The sequence below is a fragment of the Ovis aries genome, chromosome 4, assembly GCF_016772045.2.
Source record: "Ovis aries strain OAR_USU_Benz2616 breed Rambouillet chromosome 4, ARS-UI_Ramb_v3.0, whole genome shotgun sequence".
NCBI classification, from domain to species: domain Eukaryota; kingdom Metazoa; phylum Chordata; class Mammalia; order Artiodactyla; family Bovidae; genus Ovis; species Ovis aries.
The window spans coordinates 87,911,108-87,937,011 of NC_056057.1; the positions used below are offsets into that span (position 1 = coordinate 87,911,108).

General features: G+C 39.8%; 1 protein-coding gene across 4 annotated transcripts in view; it reads left to right on the forward strand.

Moving 5' to 3' along the window:
* The first annotated feature begins 2,503 nt into the window (after positions 1–2,503).
* The window catches only part of PTPRZ1 (protein tyrosine phosphatase receptor type Z1), a 199,164-nt gene continuing 175,763 nt past the window's right edge, over positions 2,504–25,904 (forward strand). For all 4 annotated transcript variants that reach the window (XM_004008014.5, XM_042248748.1, XM_042248749.1 and 1 more), the window contains exon 1: positions 2,504–2,835. In XM_004008014.5, coding sequence (XP_004008063.3) covers positions 2,778–2,835 — 58 coding nt within the window. In that variant the 5' untranslated portion in view covers positions 2,504–2,777. The remainder of the gene's footprint in view (positions 2,836–25,904) is intronic.

Here is a 25,904-nt window from a genome sequence, read left to right on the forward strand (position 1 = left end):
CTGCAACTAAACTTTATCAGAACATGTACATACACAAACTATACCTTGATTATATATTAAAGAAAATAAATATAAAATATGTAAGTATATTTATATAGAAAGAGAATATATATTCATATGTGAATAAATAAGTAGATTGGTAGATAGATAAATAGATGATAGACTGAGCCTGTGAACAGAGGCTCCTGATTTTAAGGCTTTCTAACTTTAACCCACAATGGTTAATGCACACTGTTCCGGTAACACATCTCAGAAATGGCTGTGACTGCTATAAAATTGTGAAATGTGAGTTACAATGTGTTTGATGTTCCCACCCTTCTGATGGCTTCTCTTCCACACCTGAGCTGTTGCAATGACTGCAAAGACCTATTTTCCAGGGACTGAACCTCTGAAGCCTGTCACTTCATTGCCCTCCCCGGGACTATCAGATCCGTGGTGGCTGGTCCTGTAAATCAGTAACATAGAATTGGTTTCCATCCTGTTACCCATACAAACCGCAACAGCAACTTGACTACTCTCTCAAGGTGGTTTTTGTACTTCTTGGGTAAATGATAATTCTTTTAACTGTGAGAATAAAACTAGCAGAGACCACAAGATCCACCTATCCTTTTTATCAGGATAATTTTGATTTCAACAGTGCTTAGTGATCTAACTCAAAAAAGTGACTAGTGATGCGACTTTGTGGCTGCATAAGAGGAGAGTTAAGAGTAAATTGTGCTACTCTTGGGTTATTCTGGCAGTCTCGTCTAGATTTGATAATTGAGATCACATAGAACACTATACAGGCCCCTGAGCAAGCCTTGTTTCAAAACAGATGTTCTCAGAAGTTTATTCTGTAGTTAACTCTTGTTTAGTATTTCAGGTATAAGCTCCTCCACTAAGCAATCAACATTCCCTGTGATCACACCCCACTCAATCTGCTCAAATTTAATTCATGTTGTTTTTATAGCACATAACATCTGCTTCTTTCATTCTTGTCTCCACCCTCTTTGACATCAGTTTTTTTCCAGCCAGTCATTCTGGATTAACTACACATCTCTAGGAAACCTTCTCTACTTACTCCAGTCCATGTCGAAACACTTTCTCTGAACTTTCATTGTATTTCTAGTTTATATACACACTTCTTGCTACTCAAGCCAAAGTTTTCTTAAGTGCAAACTCACCTGAACAATCATCCATCTCCATCACAATTCTTACAAAAATTGCAGCATTCCTATTTTTATTCAGGGAAAAAACAAGATCAAGGGTCACTTTCTTACTATTTATATGTGTTCCTGAATAAACACATATAATAAACACAGAGATTTGAAATGTACTACATGACTGTAATCAATCTCAGAAGCAACAGTAAATTTCATGATATTAACTCTGTGTATTTAACTTACTGTTTAGAGACTGTGGATATTAGTAAGAAGCAGCAGTGACAACCAAAATACATTCAGAATCCAATTGTGTGTGTGGCAAGCTTTCTTGAAAAATTTAAAGCTGAAATACTATTTTTGAGACAAGAACAAGACACGGGAGTACACACTGTACAGATAACCTACATCAAATGATTACTAAGAATACAAGTATAATTCCAGAACTTGACTTTCTGTGCCTTAGACCGGACTCCCGAAAGGCTACAAATGGTCTTATATAAGTAGAAACATGGAAGGTACATACTATGTGACATTCCAGTTCAAGGCATGTGTTACTTTTTTTTTGTTGTTTGTTTGTTTTTGGTATATCCTGCAATAGAGCAATTAAAAAAATAAAAAATCTTCCCTTTCGACTCTGCAAGGAGACACTTGGGGAGTTCCGTGCGCCCGGGAGGACCATGGCTGAGTTTAAAGTTACTCCAGGCAGCTGTGCACAGCAGGAGAGTTCGACTGGAGTCCGGGGCAGAGGTAGGGGCAGGGGCAGGGGCCGCGGCTGGGTCTAACAGTTCACAGTCACGGCCGGAGATTATTTGCAGTTAACCGCCCCGAAGGAAATGTGGTCTGGAACTACTTTGGAGATTTGAAAAATGAAAAGAAATGGGAACCCAAGTAACCCAGCCCGCCTCCCCCACCTCTTTCTGAGTGTACCAACTTAGAATACGCTGAGAGGACAACAATCAAATGAAAAACATTTCCAGGGGTGAACCCCAAAGGTCAGTCTCTGGCTGCGCCGGACAATGGGGATTGGGCTTCCTCTTCTCCTCCAAACGGATGAAGGAGTCTTAATGAAGAGGCGTTTTCTCCGGCGAAGATTCTAAACCCCAGCGGGTTCCACAAACTCCTGGGCAGCGAAGCTTCTGGCGCGGGGCGGAGGGAGGGGGGTCGCTCTGCGAATCGCCACTCTGGGACCGGGCCCCAGAGCCGCAGCCACGCCCCTCCGCCCCCTGCGCGCGACCCCGCTCGACCGCACGCTCCCAGCGGCGCGGCGCCCCCGCCCGTGCCCGCGCCCCCGCCCCCGCCGCGCGCACAGCCCGGCCGGAGCGCGCACCCGGCACACAGGCGCCGCCGCGCTCCGAGCGCTCAGACCGCGGCCGCCGCCGGCCAGCGAGACCGAGTCTTGCTCGCCCGACAGGCGCCTCGGCTAGCGACACCCCCGCCCGCGAGCACCGTGCGTCCTCCCCTCGGTTATTTCTCTCCTTCTCTCTCTCTTACACACGCACAGACGCGCGCGCGCTCACACGCACAACCTCGCACCAGTCCATCCCCCGGAGGAGAAAACATTTCCTTGGCGCCCCCTCCCTCTCCATTCAGACCCGCAGAGGAGCCGCGCGGTGGGAACCCCCAGATCGTCTGGAAATGCTAATCCTAAAGCGCTTCCTCGCCTGTGTTCAGCTCCTCTGTGTTTGCCGCCTGGGTGAGTGATAACATTTACATTTCCCCTCCGGGGACACGGGTCGGGGGTTTTCAGAGCCTTCGGTACTTGCTGCCGCGCCGCCATCTAGCAGGGAGGACAGAGGGACGGCGGACTGGGGCGCCCGCCGCGGTGGTCGCGGAGGCACGGCGGGTGTCAGTGGCCCGGGAGGATGCGCCCGCTTCCCACCTCGCACCTCCACCGCGGTCCACCTGCGGGCAGGAATGATGCTCCCGCCGCCGAGAGAGGGGGCTTGCCCATCGCGCCCCCTGTCCTCGCAGCTCTTCTCTCTCCTCTTTGCAAAGTGTGGAAAGAGCCTCTTCGATACACATTAAAAAAAAAAAAAAAAGATAAATACAGTCGTGCGGCGGGGCTACGTACTGTATGGCATTCTTGCTAAGTTCACGCTATGGATATTTGGGGCTTGAATGAGAAATACACGTGTCTGTTGCGAATTAAACACACGCACGCACGCACACACACCCGAAAGGTAGTAACAGGAGCAGGCACCAACCTGACTTTTCCGTGGTTTTCTGTACTTTTAATTTAGTCACATTCAAGTCTGGGCATTACTTAAAAAAAAAAAAAAAAGTTTTAATCAAAATTTCCATCAACGTTCTGCCACTGCTGCCAGCGTCAGAGGAAAGGTGCAGGTTGATAGTTATTGGGATTCATCTTTCACCCACCACCTTCCAGGTTACACCTTTGATATTGAAACTGCCTTCTGAAAAAGCCAGGTAGAATATTTACCTGGGATGCAGATCCAAGTGTTCCTAGCATTTTCTGGAAGAATTATAAAACTAGATTTTTGTATTCTGTTAACGAAATGTCTTTTTTCCTTCGTGAAGATGGTCTATTATGATGGAATGTAATAGGTTTGGAGGCATTAACCTGAAAGGTAGAAGATGTGCCTCTGTGAGTACTCGTGCTTGACTTTTTTTTTTCAGTTAGAGGATCCTAATTTGTTTTCTAGATTGTTCATAATAAAATAGATATTAACCTATATTTTTCATCCAAGAGATGGTGCTGCTCTTGGCATGGTAATCTTTACAAAAAGAAATAATTTCCATGTTCTAACTAATGGGAATTGCATTGTAAATATGGTGAGAGTTGCCAATAGCATGCCAGATACATGGACATGATTTAAATTCTAAAAGATTTAGGAAAGTGCTCAGGGATGATGTGATGCACATGGTTGACATTTCAAGACTTGCAGGGAATCTGGTCCTGGTTTTCTCCAGAACCATGCAATTGATTCTGGTGAGAGGAAGACATTTTTTGAAAGCGCTGCGGTCATCAAATACACACCTGTTGAATTTATGTTTCTGTTATAGATCTGTGTTAACAATAAAGCCAGATTCTCTTGGTACTTAAAATCTCAGTGTAATATAAAAATAAACCAGAGAATATTTATTTGTATGCCACCTAAACCACATGACCTGAGTATATTGTGAAGTTTTAAAATTGAGATATAATTTGCATGGCATAATTCATCTTTTTAAATTGTTGAGTTCAGTGGGTATTAGCATATTCACAAAGTTGTGCAGCCTTCCTCGTCTACTTATAGAACATTGTAATCAGCCCTGAAAGAAACTTCCATGAACAGTCATTCCTCATTCTCTCTGACCCTAGCCCTGGCAATCACTAATCTACTTTCTTTTTCTATGGATGTTTCTATTCTGAGCATTTATATAAATAGGACCATATGATATGTGGCCTCTGGTGCCTGGCTTCATTCGCATAGCATAGTGTTTTCAAGATTCATTCATGTTGTAGCATGTATCAGTACTTCATTCCCTTTTGTGGCTGAATCCTATTCCATTTCAATACACCATGTTTTGCAAAGGCTGTTCTCAGTAAAGCATTATTAGTAGCCTGTTGCTTGGTGTTTATAGATTTCAGCTTATTGTACATTTTCTTTAATGCTTTGATGATATAAAATTTAACTGGAAAGAATTGAATTATTTAAGAATATCACAAGTTTATGTGATGGTATTGAATGTGAGCTTGCATTAGAACTCAGAATGAGTTTTTTGAGAGTGGCAGATAAATACTTTCATATCCCTTCCCACTTAAACAAAGTTGGCCTTTTATATTGTTGCTTACATGGCCTTGGGGCCATGGCTACCTCAGATGGAATGAATATTTGATCTCAGGATAGCACATTTTGAAAAATGAGAGCACATTATCTACAAATAAGTTTGGTCTCCACTTCAATTATTTTCCTCTCAGCATCCACTAGCGAATTTGTGGATGTGTTTACTACTCATCTTCAGGGTCTTTGGAACCAATGAGAGGACTGGCATGTGTAATATATGCTCAGGAAAGGTCCACCCACTGAGACTTGCTGTGCAGGTTGACGGCTCCAATCCTTAGCGTTATCCAGAACAAGATGTAGAATTCATAAGGTGTTCATTGTTAGCAATTTAGAATGTCATAATGACCTTATCACTTTTTGTCTCCAGAATGTCCTGATATTTTGAATTGGACATATGGACCCAATTGCTTATTTTAAATAACTCTCCAAACAGAAAAATCTTCATCAGATTATTTGGAATAAAACGAATTCTTTCTTTCGAAATTACTACTAGAGATCATTTTAAGTTCAGATGGTAAAGAATCTGCCTGCAATGTAGGAGACCCAGGTTCAATCCCTGGGTCGAGAAGATCCGCTGGAGAAGGGAATGGCTACCATCTCCACTATTCTTGCCTGGAGAATCCTACGGACAGAGGAGCCTGGCGGGCTACAGTCAGTCCATGGGATTGCAGAGTTGGACACGACTGAGCAACACTTTCACTTTTCATAGGTTTCGGGGGAGGGGGAGTAAGTGAGGGGTTTAAACTATCTGTGAGTTCATCTGTTTGTATAATCATATCAAGATTGGCCTGAGGCCTCAAATGTTTTTGCCAAAATTAGTTAGATCACAGTTCTTAAACTTTAGGGTACATCAGAGTCACCAGGAGAGCTTGTTAGAGCACACATTGTGGGGGCCCACCCCGAAGAGTTTCTGATTCAGTAGGTCTGGAGTGGGGCCGAGTATTGCAATGTCTAACAAATCCCCATGATATACAGATACTACTGGTCCAGGTCCACACTTTGACAACTGCAGAGCTAGTTTGACATTTAAATGTCCATAAAGTTTCTGGACTATTAATAGTTTTTCACTGTGGACTTGATTTCTGATACCTGACAATATTATTTTTTTAAAAATCACATGAGGAACACAATATGTAGTGTTATTCAACTGAAGATGATTCTTTATCCAAGAGGCAGAAAATAAAGATGACTCCAAGTTAATTCCCTAAGTGAATTTGGACCTTCTCTAAAATAATTGAGAGGTTTTCTATGAGGTGGAGAACTAATATAGTGATTGTATAACTCTATTATTTAATTGTGACCCAACAAACAGGTAATGGGAAAATCTACAGTGACTTCCTGTAAGGAGGCTTAACTGTGAGTCATGGAGGAGAAGTAGGTATGTAAGAAGTGTTTTAAGGAGGAATAGTTTCAACTAATGAGAATTCAGAATCTTTGAATTAAATGAGTTATAGTCATGCAAGGTACACTGAACTAAAATGTTTAAATAGTACTGTTAAATTTGAATCAAATTCTGAACTTTTACGTCATGTATTACTGCTTTAAGGGCCACATTAACTACAAATTATACCCAGTTCCTCTGCAAGAATTAATTGCTTAATTTATCTTGAGTGTGGAATCAGTACAATCCAGTATGTTGTGGCTCTCAGCTTGGTCTATTTATCTTCGGAAGACAAATTGTAACCAGGGACAGAAAATATTCATGCCTTTTCTCTCCCAATAATAACTAGTCTCCATTCAAAAAATTAATTACTTTTGATTTGCAGAGTAGCAAATTTCTTTATGTCATTTCTCTCTCCTTTTTATGTAGACTATAGCTGCTTCCACTCGAAAGTTTGCCAGAATAAATCATTTCATTGATGAATTCACTTATGTTCACATGTCTGCACTAGACATTTGGGAACTTGCTGATAATTTTATGTTGTGGGAATTTTGCTTCTGGCAAAAATTCAGATTTTTCAGGAAGCATGAACTGCATTTCTTCATTCTGCTGACTGAGGAGATTCGAGTTTTGTCTTACCTGGTAGCATTGCCCACTGTTGACCACTGACTTGCCAACTGTTTAGACTGTTGTATGGAAATGAACCTCCCTCCTTCAGGACCAGAGGACCTTAGAGGAAGAGTTTGATTGAGAAGATGAGCTTGTGTTTTAGTTCTGTTTACCATGTAGTCAGAGCTTGCCAGGTGCAAACCCAATGCTGAACAAGTTACATATATTTGCTCATTTCATTCTTCCCCAAACTTTTTCAGATAGGTTTTTCATTCTACATATCTTTCAGCTGAGGAAACTGAAGCACAGAGAAGTCAGATGACTTACCAAATGTCACATAGCCTGTCTCAGTCTATGTGTTCTGACTCTCAAGTGTGAGACCCCTTTTATTCCTGGGAGATCAGTTTGCTGTTTGGAATTTACTAATTCATTTCATATAAGAGGTGATACTACATTTCACGTTCCCGTTTGCTTTCTTTCAGATCTCCATTCATGACTTTTTCCATGTGCTCCCATATTACTTTCTCTCTCTTTTTTTTTTATAAGAAGGCATAATTCATCATCTCTGATGTACCATTGAAAAGTTTTGACAAATGCATGTAGTCAGATAACAACCACCATGATCCAAATATGGAAATTCCCATCCATACTGTTTAATTATTTTAATATTTATTTATTTTTGCTTGCTTCGGGTCTTAGCTGCAGCAAGTGGCTTCTCCCTAGTTGCAGTCGCTTAGTTGCCCTGCAGCATGTCGTATCTTAGTTCCCTAACCAGGGGCTGAACCCATGTCCCTTGCATTGGACAGTGGATTCTTAATCACTGGACCACCAGGGAATTCCCCATACTATTTTAACTACTCCTCCATTGCAAGTTTCCTAAGTGCCCGGCATCTGATGCTGCTGTTGCTGCTAAGTCGCTTCAGTCGTGTCCGACTCAGTGCGACCCCATAGATGGCAGCCCACCAGGCTCCGCCGTCCCTGGGATTCTCCAGGCAAGAACACTGGAGTGGGTTGCCACCGGCATCTGATAGGCACTGATAATTAAGCAGCGTATCAGCGTCCAGAGTCCTAATACTCATTACCTTCAGTCCAGCTGATCTGAATCAGTCCTCACATTGAACACCTCCTTTAAGTCTCCCTTTGAAGGTATTTTCTTCTTATAGAACTAGTTGAGAATAAGTCTTCCAAAAATCTCTCTTAATGTGCTAAATATCTTAACTTTAAAATATCTTAAAATGTTGCCCACTTCATGACGTGAGAATGATAAAAGTCAGAACCAGTTTTAACGAGATATAGGTACTTCCGATTGTGCTTTAACTTTTAATGTCTTGTTGGGAGTAATTCCTGGCAGCAGTCACAAGTTACAAAAGGAAATCAGTTTTTATCTGAGTTTGTAATTCTTTGAAGGTGTGTATAACATCCATACAGGCATTAAGGGAAAAATTATTTGATCATATGGCACAATCCTAAAACACTTCTGTTTTAGAACTGTGCTGTGCAGTGCTGTGGCCACTAGGCATATGTGGCTATTTAATTAGAAATTTATTGAAATGCATTGATTCCGTCCTTCATTCACGCCAGCCCCATTTCAAGTGCTTAGTCGGTGTATGTAACTAGTGACTGCTGCATGGGGCAGTGCACACAGACAATATTTCTATCTCTGCAGAAAGTCTGTTAAACAGTGCTGCTTTAGAATCAAAAGTTGATAAAATATTGATTGATAGTACTGATGAAAAGTCAACTCAGCTAAAAGGACTCCTAGAATCATTAAAATTATTTGAAATGTAGACATGTTGGTTATTTTTGTCCTGTGCTGTGTCAGCCATGCAGAAATCACAGAGACATTCTGGTGGCTGGAAATAGAGCAGCCAAAGATGAAGAAAGTTAAAGGGCCACTATGTGGCCTTTATGGACTGGGGTTACTGGGAGAGAAAGAGATGAGCTGATGGCCCAGGAATGAGAGCTCCTACAACTCCTTTTCTAAAATTTGTTCTAACATTCACTGTGTTGCTTTGCATGCCTCTGCCTGTCTCCCCTAGACAAGCTAGACAAGCTTCTTGAGAGCAAAGACTGTATTTCATTCGCCCTTTGACTTAGCTTTCTTGGACTTAGCACCTGTAATAGGTGCTTAATAAATCTTTAATGCATAAGGTCATAGAGAGACAGTACTGTGAGGCTTCTTAGTAGTAGCTTTTTGCTGTTGAGATCAGCCAGTTTCCTCTGGCATTTCCTTCTTTTTGATTCTGATTTCAATTTGAAGTGAGGTCAGCTTTGATCTTTAGCCATCCATCTTTAACGCCACTCCTAGCACCAGACCTTCCCTTTCTTTGATTCGCCCAGAAATGCACCTAAGCATCACCTAGATCCTGACACTATCCGTGAATGAGAAGTATAGCCCCCATGATAGATGCTGCAGGTGTAGTGGCAGAAGCAATTTTGAGTGAGCATTTAATTCTAGGTGAGTTGGCAGCAATGAAGCTTGGATATGTCCTGGGGGCAGGGCATCAAGCCAGTGTGTGTGTGTGAGTGTGTGTGTGTGTGTGTGTGCGTGTGTACATGCGCACACATGCTTACCTGTTAGGGAGACAGGGCAGTGGGGGTGAGGGATGGTCAGTAGTCAGCAATGAAAAATGCAGTATCTTGATCCCGTGAAGACAGTATTCTTAGTTAATCAGAAACCATCATGTTGGATGAAGTCTTCTCTGGTCAAGCTGGCCCTAGTCAGTAGCCTAGGTAGTGGCCCAAGTCAGTTCTGGAATGCAGATCAATGACAGGAAGTGCAGTTACCTTGTGTTGCTATTCATGCTTTAGCAATCTGTTTTGTCGTTAATCCCAGAGGTGATGTATTGCACATAGTTCAGCCCTGCACAGAGCTGATATTCCATGAATATTTGAATTTAAATTTTCACAAGAGTCAAACACAGAAAAAGAGATTTGCTCTTTGATTAGGATCTTTGCTGTATTTTCTTCTCACTCACCTTTTTTTTTTAAAAAAAAAAAATTGGCTTCTATTTCCTTAATACCCTACTTCCTTGGAGCAAGAATTTAAGGTGAAAAGAAATTCAACATGGTTCAGCACTGTGATAAAGAGTTTGATAGGAAGGAAATTGATACTATTTGATATCCTTATTTAAAAATATTTTTGATGTGTTAATATAATTTGGGGAATTTGGTAGTTAACATAATTTTAAAATTATGTATCAATATTCCTTTCTGCCAAAATTTCTAATATGGTTAACATGGGAAGAATGTCTTTTTTTTTATTGTTTCTGATACTTCCACACAGATATTAGAGTAAATGTGATTAATCAGAGTCCTGGTTAATGTGAACTTTCTGGTTTCATTCAGTAAGCAAGTATTAATTTATGTACACATTGACAAAAGTAAATTTTTTACAAGTTTCCTTGGAAATATTGTCTTTACATATTTGAAAAAAATGATTTATTAATTAGCAAGTAAGAAGGATTTTCTGTTAAAATATTCATAAACAGTGTCCACTAGTACCTTTCCATTCTTGGAGAATTGTTCTAGCCTTCTCTTTCTCTGCCTTCCCCACTTAAGTTCACAATTTTTCTGTTCTTTCACTGTCACTGACCAAACTGCTTGTTTTTTGATGCTGAGAGCACTAACGTATTTATTTAAAGATGGGTCTTCATGCTAGACCTTTTGTTTGAGCAGATTAACTTAGTACCTTGAGTAGGAATAAAAGAAAATGTTGCTGTTTAGAATGCCTTCTTTTTGCAGAGATCCTGGTTACCACTGGAGTCCCAGTTATGTGTTTGGAATAGCAAAATGCTGGCCAGATGTAAGGAACTTTCTGGATTATCTCATGGTTTTCAGTCACCTGGTCAGCAAATTAAAAATCCTTTCTGTAATAACATTTTTGCCCTTGCATTCTGACACTGCATCTTCTTAAAGAACAGGATTCCTAAGTGTGGCAGCTCACCTGAAACACAGAATTGTGCAGGATCTTGGTCTGCCCATTGGAGTGTACTGCACACATGATCTCTCATCCTGATTGTTTTGGTGTGATAGAAGGTTGATAACCTGTGGTCTAGGTCAGTGGCTCTCAGTCATGGCTGCACTTTGAAATTTTCTGGTGTTAGCGGGTCGAATGTTTATTTTCCCCCAACATTCTTCTTATGTTGAAGGTCTAACCCCTCAGTATGATGGTATTTGGAGGTGGGACCTTGGAGAGATCATTTGTTTTAGATGACATCATGAAAGTGGAATCCCCTTGATGAGATTAAGGCCCTCATGAGAAAAGAGAGACCAGAGCGCTTGCTTTCTACCTAGGGAGAACACGGAGAGAAGGCAGCTGTCTGTAAGCCAGGAAAAGCACTTTCTCCAGGAAACAAATCTTCTAGCCCCTGGCTCTTGGATTGCTCAGTCTCCAGAACTGTGAGAAATAAATGTTTAAACCATCCAGTCTATGGTATTTTTATAGCAGCCTGAGCTGACTGTATACCAGGGGAACTGAAAACATACTGATGTCTGGGCCCTACCCTGGAAGTACATGTGTGAGAGTGGGCCCAGACATGAGTATTTTCTTAAAACTCCCAAGGTAGATTACAGAGTACGGCCAGTGTTTAAAATGCCAGATCTGGGTCAACCTCGTGATGCTACTAAATCTTAGTTCATTTTTCTCAAAGTAGATATGTGGGCAAGTTTCATGCCATCCTAAAGCAAAGCTAGTGCCACAGGACAAAGGCCCTGGAAACCTTCCCATCCCTACCCCCTCTTCTTAAGGCAGTTTCAGTTTCAGAGTAACCCTAGGAGGAGGAGTATAGACTATAGTGGTTAACCTCATAGTCTTTGAAGTCCAGAGGAACTTCAGGAGGCCAGACAGTCTTGGAGTTGGTCCAGAGATTCAAGTCTGTTAGCAGATGGGAGGATTACTGAACCACTTGGAGATGGGCGACTCGGGTGCATTTATCAGGACATGGACACATAATATTGTTTGTTTTGTCAATAATAGGTATTCTTACTGTTTAATTGAGTTGTTTATTTTCTTTCTCCATGCATAATTTGTTAGAGTTATTGTTTTCTCTTATCTAGTAGATACAAGGTCTAACTGTATCTTTTTGTTTCAACAATTTATTTTGTGGGTGTGTTTTTTATATTACATTTTCATTATTGGTCAGGTCTAAGCTGTTTGTTTTTACCATATTTGAAAAGCATTAATAACCCCATTTTAAAGTTAACAAAGAACATTTTTAGATGGTCCAGATAACTGTTTTAATATTTTTAATCATTAAATGACTAAATGGTGAGAACATAAGCACATATCAATTCATTGAATCTTTATTGAGCACCCTGTTTGTGATAAATATTCTCCTAGAGAGAATATTCCTCTAGCGTCTGTTAAACCTTTGGAAGAGAGAAAAATCCATACATAAGTAGCTCTCATACTTGGCAGAGTTTGTAGAATATGAAAGTGTAAGCTGTGTGGGAGTGTAGGCTAAACTCACCTCTGGGAACATTTCTAAGAGGAGATGGGGTTGGATGGAGATCCTGAAGGGTGAAAGGACAGGTCTTCAAGGGTCACTGTTTGGGAGGGTATTAGTGGTAAAAAGGATGGCATGCACAGAAGCATGGAATGAAAATGATAATGTGGTGTTTTGAGGGAGGAACAAATTGGAACGGGCATGTATTAGTGGAATAGTTTCAAATGGTAGGTAGGATTTTGGAATTTGTCCCGTAGATGAAGGGGAGCTCTTGAAGCGTTTTGAGCAGTGGAATGACTCGCGCAGATCTCTTTTCTTTAGGAAGATGACTTCAGTATATCGGCGTAGGGTGGATTGATGCAGAGTGAGACTGGGAATCAGGAAGCTCAGGTAAAAGACTGGTACCCTGTGTAATAGTGGAAATGTGATAGATCATTTGGAGGTAGAATAAAACCCTCCTCTTTGTATAGTAATTAAATGTTGAAAAGTATTTCAAATACATTGCCTCCTATGATATGTGTCATTGGTGTGATGGCTCGGACTTGATGTCATTCTTACTTACTCTGGAGAGCAAATCCTTGGTGGTCCTCGGTGGAATGTCCTCCCTGGAAAGGTGAAGATGCAGCTAGGACCGTTTAAAGTCAGAGAAATATCAGGGAAGGAAAAATGGAGGCAGCAAGTACATACAGTTCTACAGAGTTTAATAATTAGAAGAAAGAGACATAGGGGAAGATAGTGTGAAGACTGCTTATTTATTGACCAGTAGAACAACAGATTTGTTACCTCAAGTCGGAGGAATTGATGGTAAACGTTTCCTCAGAACTGATTAACTCAGTGCCAGTGAGAAGTAATAAGAAGTAGTGCTGCTAAAAATGATCTATTTTTATTGATTTTAGTCACAACTCTTAAAAAAGCTTTTTTTTTTTTAAGGATAGGAGGGATTTGAGTATATTCATAGTGTCAGGTTAACATTAGTGTCTTATCAAAACTCTCTACTTCATTCACCTTTAAAATCCTTGTGTTTGTCCTTTTTAAAATGAGCTGTACAGGTACATTGTGACATTTCAGTCAGCTGTCTGCCAGTAAGTAGGCTTTCTTAATATCCATGATTTCAGATTACTTGAAGGCTATCATATTCCTATCACATAAGCTAATACCTTTGTATATTGCTGGCAGCTTGTGTTTTACATAAAAACAGTGCAGTGGAAAAATGATCCAGAAAATAGCCTTCCTAGAATTTGTTTTAAAGTTGAAATTTTAGCAATTTTTTTCTTTCAAATCGTGAAAGATGCAATAGGATTTTATCTATTGTATATCTCTTAAGATGTATTAAGAATGCATGAAGTGGTAAATTAATGAATCATGAAGTTTCAGAAAAGGATAAAATGGCAGCTATCAAGGGTAGAAATGTAAGCATATTTTCCTTGTGTAATGAAAAAAATGCAGCTATATTATGTTGTATGAGTTGAATGCAAGCCTTTTGTATTTAAGATGTATGGCTAAATGAATTCATGAGTAATATTTGGGTATGGTCAAGTTTCCTTGGCTTTCAGAGTGGGGAAATGACATTTAGTATATATATTTATATAAGTAAGTATATATGCATATATTATGTATTGTGTGTGTGCATGCTCGGTTGCTCAGTCATGCCTGACTCTTTGTGATTCATGGACTGTAGCCCACCAGGCTCCTCTGTACATGGAGTTTGCTGGGCAGGAATGCTGGAGTAAGTTGCCACTTCCTACTCCAGGGGATCTTCCCTACCCAGGGGTCAAACCCAGGTCTCCTGTGTCTCTGGCATTGGCAGGTGGATTCTTTGCCACTGCACCACCTGGGAAGCCATATATTGTGTAGATATGCATATATACATGATAAATAAATATGGATATATACTATACACACACACATGCATGTTTTCTTGCTTCTCAAAACTGATACTGACTTATTGAGCATTCAAAGATTACATCTTTGGGAAAAATCATTAAGTATAATGAAAGGAATTATCCAGGATATTTTAAGCCTGACTTTTCCTTCCTCCTGTGTAAAGAAAGGAGAGGAAGAAGGTCTGTCTTTTCCTGTGACCTGAATACAGTGCTGTTCTCCAAAGGGGTTGAGTCCGGTTGTGATCAGTGGAACTCATTTCACCAACCTCTCTGAACAACCACTGTGTGCTTGTCGCTATGCTTGACTTCAGTAGTTTTTCTCTTTGAGGAGTTAATCTGATTACAGATATAAAACGTAACCTAGTGGGAGCATATTAGAATAGAGAATAATGAAATACATGTTAGATTGTATGAATCAGATTTTAAGTCTGTGAAAGTCATTTCAAAATACAAAATAAAGATGTGAATTCATTTTAAAAAAGTCTCTGTGAGCATATAAGCAGCAGTACCTCTTTTTTGAACATGGAGCATTTACTGTTTCATTCAGTAATTTTAAGCTTTTTCTGTGTCCCCTTCAATATTCTACCCTACCACATTCGAAATAAGTAGCAAAATATATAGGCAAAATGTGCGGGTTAAAACACTCTTGTATGTTCTCTTCAATATTACTTACTGTTAAGAAAATGTCACATAGTTTACATAGTTAAGTCTGTCCCGATTTGAGGTTAACTTTTTGGTGGTGGCAGCTGCTATTCTGTGACAAAGGTAAACACTTGGTGCTACAATTCAAAGAACGAATTGGTATGCATATGATTCTTAGTTAAAAGTCTATCAGAATGGGACAAGAACTTTGGATATAGCGGTGCTGTCTGCTAAATGAATTCCTGGAAAGAAGCACAAGGAATGAAGTCATTTTTAATTAGCCAGTATGGCTAGTGCATGTTGCCCTGAAATCCTTTATGAAACAGTACAACCTGGGCATCATCCATCCTGCAAGAGAATATCCCATAATGCTTCTCTCTTGCCTGTGATTCCAACTTATTTTCTTCCTAACTTTTCATTACATTTTAGTCATTTAGTATTCTTGGCGGAAGAGATCAAGAACACACAAGATGCTTCTTTGTTCCTCAATAGTTTATTCAGAATTTTACCCCAACCCCCTCCATCCCCCTTCAAAACGACTAAACATCCCTATGAAAGTACTCTGGTTCTATACCTCGTGGGAACTTTTCAAGGTGGCTGTTTTCTCCTCTTCTCCCCCTTTCCTCCCCCTTCTCCTCCACATTTTAAAATTAGAATTTTACAGCATCTATTTGAAAAAATAAAACAACTGTTAGTTTTTACAAACATAATGAGAGATTAAGTTATATTCAACACAGTGGCTTTCAAGCAGTGAAGATAAGAAAATGTTTAGCCAAATAATCTCACTACTAATGATAATGGCATATAAACCCTTTTACTGGGAGAGGGGTTGGGTCTTTTCTGAATACTGGCAGAGAATGGGTACTTCCACATAGTGAGTTTTCCCTTTTCAATACATGGGGAGTGCTGACTTTTTAAAACATGAGGCTTTGAGACTGTCATACACAGTCTACTGGAGATTTGATTTGTTTGGGTGATTGCATTGCTGGAGAAAACTCAGTGAAAGTAGGTCATCAAGAAAAGATTGATATAGACTTTTTGTGTGAAAGTAATTATGCTTGTTTATTGCATTCTGCTACATTCTAGTATACCAGACTGTGCAGTGCCAGTGAGAAAATATGTTCTCATCATCCCACTTAGGATTTGTAGTCTGCTGTTTAAGTTGCCGCTGATTGAACTTCTTAAAATTCTTATACCATACTCAATAACAAAGAATGAAAAGTTTTTGCATATTGCCTATGTTCTTGCAGCACCACCTATAAACTCCAGACACACATATTGGTTGATCAAAACATATCTGGAAAGTTCCACCATATTAAATCTCTCTCTCTCTCAGGCATGCATGCTTACACACACATAAACGCACACATACATGGGCCATGAAAATAGCAACAAACACATCTCTTATTAATTTAGTAAATCCTCACCAAAATGCATACAGTTCAATAAACACGCTATAGTCATTACTTACATGACAGAAATCATTGCTTGTCGAAGGCCAGTGTTAGCAAGGCCTTTTGCAAGTTAGAAACTTGCATCACAGGAGAAAGATTTCCTCTTACTACTGTGCTTCTGTAATTCTCAGGAAGAAATTCTCCTGCATCTAACCTCAGTAATGAAACACAATATAGGAATGAGGGTTTCCATCCCTGGAAACCATTGAGAAAATAATAGAACAGATTTTGTGTTGTTTGTATTGTTCTACTCATTTTGGGGAAATGAGGTAGGTTCATGTAACTCTTGATGTCGTATGGTGTCCTTAGGAAGACAAGCTGCTTCAAGACCTGAACTCAGACTACCTGTCCAGATTGTCCTGAGCTTTCTCACCTGTAAGCCTTCATTTTGGCTCAGGGTTAATCAGTACTACTATACATTACTCCCATTGTATTTCAGTTGTTTTTAAAGCTCTCTCACTTGAGGAGCCTTATATCAAGACTCTAGAGACCCCTGGCCCATATAGTAGGTGCTCAGTTAATACTTGTGGCATAAGTCAGTGAGTGAAATTCTTTCCAAAGCAGTCACTCTAAAAACAGAAAATATAACCGAATCTCTCTAGTCAAATGAAAGTATCGCCACCACCTCAATTCATTCAGCGCAGTCCTCGGCAGGGTAAGAAACTTGGGATTACATTCCTAGCATTAGGAATTAGAATTCAGTTCACCCTCAAATTCACTCAATCCCTCTTATTTAAAAACAAAAACAAACCAAAAATAGGTCAATCAAATCACATTCTCACTTTAATAGGTCCAAGAGTCTATATAGATTTTGGACTGAATTGGCAAACCATCGTGGACGACTTCCTAAGGGGCTTTTCCTCTTGGCATTCAGACTTTTAAGAAGGGAAATTAAGTGATTGGGATAGAGTGCAATAGTGAATGCAGAAGAAGGGAAGAGAGGTGACTGGCCAGAAACAGGAGAGAAAGAGAACTGTAAGTTTCTTTATTCTAAGCAGCGGTGGGAGAATCTACTTTTTGGCTTGTACAGCGGATGCACCATTTCTGTGGCTAAGTTTTCCCTGTATTTCCTGTCAAGCCAGGGTTTTCACGAAACAAAAAGATACCGGATCCCTCTTGTTAACACCTCCTCGTCCCTCCAACACCCCAGCCAGTGCCAACCAAAAGCATTCCTCTCAGTTCTTTTTATCCTTTTTTTCTTTTTTTTAAACCAAGAGTAAGATCTGAGATATGTGAGATCCTGTTTGATTCAGGCATGGAGAAAACACTATATTTTACAGCCCCTGGTTACATGTTGCTGTCAATAGCTGTATTGTCAGCCTTTTATCTTGGACCCAAAGCTTTAAAATATTTTTTGAGCAGCCTAAGTTTTTGATTTGTAGACTTAAAGCTGTTTTTCTTGGAAAAGAAAAAGCCAGTGTTCTTCATACCTGAAAGTCTCTAAAAATTTGAAAATAGCAGAATTATGCCTTGCCACGCCTGAGGGACGTTGTAAAACTATGTTTTGTGACAAGAATCAGAGTATCTTTTCATTGGGCTCCTGACCTTGTTTGCAACATAGCTGGAGAAGAAGACATGCAAAACACAAAAGAGATTATGGGAACAAATAGATTGCTATCTATTGAGATGGGATAGTTTAGTGAAATACTATAGAAGTTAGTGTTCTGTTCAATAAAAATGGTTTAAGCGCTTATGAGGCCAACACACATAGAAACTATTCGCACATAGAAATTCTTTAACTTCCCAATTCTGCAAACAACAAGGATAAAATCTAATTCAGGAAAACTTATCCTGGTTAGAGTAAGACAGAGGATCCACTGAAATATATAATCACTTGTACTGAAAAATAGTCATTAGTTTTAACTTAGGGTGAATTGAATATTGAATTGAATAACAGGTAATTTAAGAAGTTATTTTAAAGTTTATGTTGTACTATGTCCAGGACAAAATGTAATCATTAAAAATGAAGAAATACAAAATAAGAGAAAACAGAATGTCTGAGGAAAATAATTACAATATTCAGATGTTTAATGAAAAGACATTAAAAAAGAGTGCTTATTTAAATAAATAGTGATGCTTGATAGAATATCAACTAGGTTATTAAAAATTTTTAAAGGTATTATTATATAATAGCTGGAAAGAGCAATATTTGATCTGATGAAGAACTGACAAATAGCTATAAGTAATGACTAAAGCTCCTGTGAGATTCCTTTGGGAAAGGTTTTGAAACACAATTACATAAGGAGTGAATTAATTTATTAAAGTTTTAAAATTCTGAGCACAGAGAATTGTGTGGATTTAACATGAATTTTGATATTTCCATCCTGTTGTTTAAAGATGTTTTAATTATTTTGGTTATTTAAAATGAGGCCTGAGTTAAAAGTTCTGTATGAGAATCCTCACACAAAATTCAGCCAATAATGTTATGGTTCATTGGAGGTAATGCTAGTCTTAAGGTTATGAGTGGTCTATGTTTTTGAAAAAGCTTACTGTGACTTTGGAAGCTTTTGATGAGAAATTATCTTCTGTGCAAAAGCAGAAGGGGCAACATGATATTATAAAATGTAGATGAGAGTTCTCTGAGTGTTTTGGAAGAACTTCCATCCGGAAATAAGTCTCTGTACAAATGCTTACAGCTAACGGTCACATTTTTAGCAGCAGAATTTGTGTATGGGGGGGGGGCATTATATACATTCATAATTAAATCATTTATTTTTTTCTTTCACATTGTTAGCTTAACATATGATAATACAAATTAATCGGTAAATGTGTTTAAAATAATGGGTGTTTCTTAACGTGCTATTAGCTCTAACATTAAAAAAAGACCAGTGCTCCATTTTTTCCTCCAGTTAAACTTTTGTAAAGTATTTCCTTCTCCCTTTGTTCCCCTCCCATTTACTGCTGAACCATTCTAAACAGGATTCCTTATCCACGACTCAGAAAACTGTCCTCGTCAATTACATCAGTGTCCTCAACATGGCTAACCCCAGTAGTCAAGGTCCCTGGTCTTCATTTTGTTGATCTTCAAGCATCTATTGACAGGTGTCACTTTGTTTTTCTGGGGACGCTTTGGTCACTTAACTTCTAGAGCCCCACACCTGGATAGCTCATTGATTACCTACTTCGCTGGCAACCTCAAACACTTTTGATGGTTTCTTTTCATGTTTCGAACCTTTAAGTATTGGAGTCTTCAAGACTCATTTCTTTGGATGCTTCTTTTTTCTGGCTGCACTATTTGCCTAGTATGTGCGGTCGTATCCAGCTCTTTGCAACCCCATGGCCTGTAGCCCACCGGGCTCCTCTGTCCATGGGATTTTCCAGGCAAGAACACTGGAGTGAGTCTCCATTTCGTACTCCAGGGAATCTTCCCAACCCAGGGATCAAGCCCAAGTCTCTTGCATCTCTTGCACTGGCAGGCGGCTTCTTTACCTTTGCATGTTCCTGCCTGTGTCCTCAGTTGCTTCCATCATGTCTGACTCTTTGCGATGGATTGTAGCCGGCCAGGTCCTTTGTCCATGGGATTCTCCAGGCAAGAATACTGGAGTGGGTTGCCATGCCCTCCTCAAGGGGATCTTCCTCCCTCAGGGATCGAACCCACATTGCCTGTGTCTCCTGCATTGCAGGCAGATTCTTTACCCACTGAGCCACCTGGGAAGCATATTCTCTACCTGGGTGACTCCCAGATTTTAACTGTTGAGACATCCATGGTACCAAACACTTTGTGTTCTCATGTAACCATTATAGTGCTATGATAGACATTACTGTCGTGCCCCTTCTTATTCGTCTTTTATTTTCCTTCAAGTCACACCTGGAAAGTGGCAGAGTGAATATCGAAACCCAGGTCTGTTGCTTCCAAAACCTCTGCTTTTAACCCCTGTGCCTTTCAGTGAAAATAGCTTTATTTGTAATCATGGTTGGAGTTAAGGTTTAACGTAATTTCATCTTAGCACATACATTTCAAAGAACTGATCTCTTTAGGGAAAAAATTAACATGATTTGGCAACCTGAATCTTGAGATTTTTACATGATACTGTTGGTTCCAGGCTTACTACCACCAGTGGTGCTTTCTGAAGCATGGACACTTGTCACTGTTCTGTCTGCCTTTGTGCCTGCCTCTCTCCCCAGAGCTGGGACCCAGCTGGGGCTGTCTGTCTGCCCCCTATGCCACCTGTCTTAATGCCCATATTTCACCAAGATCCCTCCTTTTCACCAGCTGGAAAGTCATCTTCACTTTCCCTGCTAAGAAGGAAACCTGGGCAAATGACCTTTCTGAGCAGAGCAACTTTCTCTGCCTCTTTCCCAAAGCAGCTTGCAGTGGATACATTTACTCTTCATGGGCAAAAAGTGCAAGTGATCAAGAGACCCTCAGGGACTGTGGTAGCCAGAAATAGCAAGGAGTGTGATGGTGTATGATGCCATTATCCACTTTCTGAATTCATTCTCATTCAGTCATTTAACTCAGGTTTTTGAGCAATGGTTATTTTCCCTAAAAAATTACGATATCATAGTAGTCTGTTGGTTGTCCTAGTTAAGTAAAGAGGATGACAAAGAGGAGGAATAAGTGGAGGTGGAAGGAGATGAAGAATTTTTTTCCCAGTGAAGAAGGGATGTCACTTCCTTTGGTTGGTATAGTTCAGTCTGTCATAGCAGAAACTGATAACCTGAAAATGTATAGAGAGAAGTATGACCCATTCTGGTGTTGAAACAATTAAACATACAAGCATTTGAAGACATCCAAGAATACGTGCAGACTTCATAAATCTCACCACACTCACTGAATTCTCTTCAGAGAAGATCTCTTCTAATCATGCAAGGATTGGATGGTCTTTCTCATGTTCTAGGTATGGTGTAAGTATAAAAACATCCAAAGGAAGTAGGAAATAGATGTTTCCCCAGTCCAAAAATGCTGTCATAGCATGCAGTTCAGGAGGTGTCTCTGTATTAAAGGAATTTCTTGGAAGTCTTTCATCTGCTGTTTTGGGTTGGCATAGTGTAAATGTAATAGATTTTCGTACTAAATTGTTTCAGTCATGTCTGACTCTTTGGTGTCATCTCTGTTATATTCAAACAGTGTTTTGTAAAGGATGAGACACTGGAGTTTGTTGTCAACCCCTACTGATTTAGAAAAAGCAGTGTTATTTTTTTTTTTCCTGCAAAGATAGTGGCAAATTCATTTGTATTCCTACACTTCCTTTGAGTAGATGAAGAGATAATCGTGAATGTGTTTGAGCAAGCTGAGAATTCTGCCCGAGAAGTGCTGCTGACTGCATTGCTGATTTAGACATCAGACCAGGGTGGATGCTACTCCAGCAATAAGTACATCTTGCTGCATGGTGAGGTTTTTCATACATTTATAGTCTACCGAAGTGCAGAGTGAATTACTTAACATTGTAGTAATTCAGATTGATTAGCTTGAAGGGAAAAATGAATGCAGGGTGTATTTGTGAGAAGTAGAAGAAGGCATAAAACAGAATAGTTAATGATGGGCGAGCATGAGGAAGTAATATAAGGTGACACTGCTAGAGAACCCAGAAAATTCTAATGCTCCTGTGTATCATCATAAAGTCTCAAATTATTGCTGTATGTAAGACTTTCCTATATTAAAGAACTACCATTGTTTTTCTTCCCTCTTTCTCACTCTTGCTCTAAGTTTATCTTAACATTGAAGTCCCAGGACATTAAAATTTTCTTAGCTCCAAAAGTACTGACAGCTCTCATTGGATTGAAACAAAAGTTATGGGGTCCTGACTCTGTTTTCTTTCTCTTCTTTGCCAGTACTATGTGGCATTGCCATTCATGACCCAATTCAAATCAATTAATTTATTTTCAGCCATGACTCAAAATATCTCTAACTTCTAATCTTTGGAGATAATATTCATACAGGATTTCCAGATCTCTCAAGTTCATTTTCTGCATCTTTCTTCCTTCATTTTATTCTTAATATTTTTATGTGTAACACTGAATATATGAAAGATAATTCTACCATCTGTGCAAGTTCATATCACGATTTTTGTGTCATTGGAAGCTTTTTACAATCTTTTAAGTTTTTTGGTTTAAATCTTTTAAAGTTTTTTTAATGTTTTAAAGTTACTGAAAGCTCAGGTTTCATATGAGCAGAATGAGCATTTAGGAACTTTTTCTATTTCTTTCAGACTGTCTCTCCCTCCTGGAGCTCTTGGGAGTCAGAGCTGAAGCTCCGTGGAGGGGTGGCAGGGGGTGGTTGGGTGGCTGGACTGAGGCTGCAGGAGACCAGACCTCAGGCCTGTTCCAGAATCAGATCTGACTGGAAGGTTCTACATCCTGTGCAGGCCAGGTTGGCACTTTAAGGCACTTTCTTTTTCTTTTTTTAGGTATAACATCTCTGTTTTTTAAAATTACTTCTGACTGGAGTAGGGTTGCTTTCCAATGTTGTGTTAGTTTCTGCTGTGCAGCAAAATGAATCAGCCATGCAGACATATATGTCCCCTCCCTTTTGGACTTCCTTGCCACTCAGGTCACCGCAACGCATTAAGTAGAGTTCCCTTTGTTATAGAGTATATTCTCATTGTTTAACAGTTTTATGTGTGTGAAGTTGCTTCAGTCGTGTCCGAGTTTTTGTGACCCTATGGACAGTAACCCACCAGGTTCCATTATGGTATCAATAGTGTATACATGTCAATCCCAAACCACCCATATGTAGAATCTAGAAAAATTATGTAGATGGAGGAGCCTTCAGCTGGAGCTTCACAGATCCCTGGAGGCAGTGTTACATAGAGTCTACGGGTTGAGGGTACTTTATGGATTATTAAAGACCAAGCTTGGAGGCTCGGACAAGAGAGGTTTTAAATTCCAGGCAAATTCTGGGATTATCGTTTGTGTCTCGGGAGTTAGCTGTGTAGTAGCAGTGATAACTGTGTTCTCAGTAAGTGTTGGGGCTTGCCTTGCTTTCCCTGGAAGAGACCCAAATCCATTTCCTGAAGAATATTCTGACCTAGTCAGCAGATACTCTCATGATCAAAATCTGAGCAGAGGTGAGTCAGCCTTTGACTGAGGCAGAACAGGACACAAGAGCAGATGTTGAAACCTGAGATACAGGTGTCAAGAATCATATTTAGTTTTCAGGGTGGAGAGGTCAAGTTTGGGAGCTGAAAAGAAGAAACATGACCAGAGAGAGGCTAAATAGAAAGGATCAACTGAAACTAGATGCCAGGGACACAGACATCAACTATGAGTCAAGGTCAAAGCCCTGGCAACTCAGGGAACCAGTCAGCCCAGTGGAGGCCTCTCCAGGCCCCTCCAGGACCGAAGACAAGCATCACCTTGTCTGTGATACCTTTCTTACTGCTCAGGAGGGCACTCTCTGTTCTGTGAGGCTGTATTGTTGTGAGGTCTCTGTCATTGCTTGCATCCATTGTATGGTAATTGTTTATACATTTCTCATCCCATTCTAGTCTGTGACCTCTTGGATGCCAGAGGCTAACTCACCTAGAGCATATAAGTGTTGTTGAGTTGGTAAAAACATCTTGGGGGCCTGTATATGTTTTTTAAAAACCCAACAAATAGCCTTGCTATATTGGTTCATTCTGGGATAGAATTTAAGGTAAGTCTCGTTGCCGTATTCAGTCAGATGCTTCTCCCTGCTTGCTTTAAATCTTTACATTTGTCAAAGGACTCAGGAATATACAGACATACCTGAAATCCCTAGGTAGTGCAGTAGTAAAGAATCCCCCTGCCAGTGTAGGGGACATGGGTTCAATCCCTGGAATGGAAGATCCCCTAGAGTAGAAAATGGCAACCCCCTCCAGTATTGCTGCCTGGAGAATTTCCTTGACAGAGGAGCTTGTTGGGCTACAATTCATGGGGTCCCAAAGAGTCAAACCCAACTGAGCATACACACACACCCACACCTGAAACCAGAAGTTATTTTATATGTATTTTGATAGGCACCATGATCAGTGCTTGGATATAAAATGAAGATGAAATTCCTACCTGTGAAGTTTTATGAAGCATGAAGACCACTGGTTTTTATACACAATCTGTGTATCAAGCAATGATGTTTCCTTTTTTTCACTCAGTTGAGCTGTAACAACAACCCCAAGAGGTTTGTTGCATCCACTTTACAAATGAAATGGAGTATGGAGAGGTCAAAAAAATGTGCTCAATGTCATGTAGTTGGTAAGCAGGAGAACTTACATTGAAGTGTTTCAGCCCAAAGAAAAGAGAGGCTCTTGGTAGTATTTGCCCCTGTGTGTGTACCTCAATCTGTTTTTAGTATTTATCATTGTGAATGCCCTTAGATTCTGAGTAATAGTGGCTCTTTCTTTAGAATGGAAGTAGTAACAGAGAGCAATATTTTCAGAAGTCCCCTCCATAATTCAGCCAAAGTCATGTGTGCCAGTAATTTCATTCTCATATACACAGCCTACTCAAAGTGAGAAAACAAAGCTAAAACTAGGAACAAGGAAATGTAAAGTTCCCGAGCAATGTTATAAAAGCTAAATTTAGGTAAATATTATTGCAAGAAAGATGTATTTTGTTAAAATGGTTATTTGGGGAAACAGAACAATGAGATATTTAAAATTTTTTTCTGTTTATTTGTTCCAGGATATAAAACATAGATCACTTAAAAATGATTTAGTGAGTATTTTGGAATTATGTAGTTATTAAAATGATTTTATTGGTTAGTATATTCTAAAATTTGATGAAACTTGATGGAATATTTCACAAGTCAAAGCAGAATTTATTTTTATTAGCCTTTGACTTTTTTTTCAGGAGAGTATATTTAGAAAATTTTGATTACTTAGCTTTTATTTACTGAAGTGATTTTATGAGTTATTTCATAAATGCATATCAGAATACAAAAGATTCTTTAGTTCCAATAATTTGTTATCCAGAATTTTCTTTCACCTATTGCAATCCAGTGTCATAAAAAGTTAATTTCTTTATCTTATTCATTTCTGAAGGTGTATTTGTTATATCTTTCATGCCCATAGTGAAGCAAAAATCTTAAAATATTGCTTTCTGTATTTTCTCAGGATTCTGTTGCTATTTAGGAAAATGTAGAAAATGAGTAGATTTGCTTATTAATGTAGGAGAAAGAAGAACCAGAGGTGACAGCTGCCTACCACAGATTCCGTTTTGAATGCTCTAACGTTCATTCATGTGTGTGTTCTAAGTTTGTTCAGTCGTGTTCAACTCTTTGTGACCCTGTGGACTGTAGCCCTCCAGGCTTGCTGTCCGTGGATTTCTCCAGGCAAGAATACTGCAGTGGGTTGCCATGTTCCCAACCCAGGGATCAAACCTGCATCTCTTTATGTTTCTTGCGTTAGCAGGTGGGTTCTTTACCACTAGCACCACCTGGGAAGCCCACTCAATACACAGCAATTATTATGTATCAGGCACTGGCTGAGGACTTCCCTGTAGCTCAACTGGCAAAGAATCTGCCTGTGATGCAGGAGACCAGGGTTCGATTCCTGGGTCAGGAAGATCCTCTGGAAAAAGAAATGGCAGTCCACTCCAGTATTCTTGCCTGGAGAAGTCCATGGACAGAGAAGCCTGGCGGGCTACAGTTCACAAAGA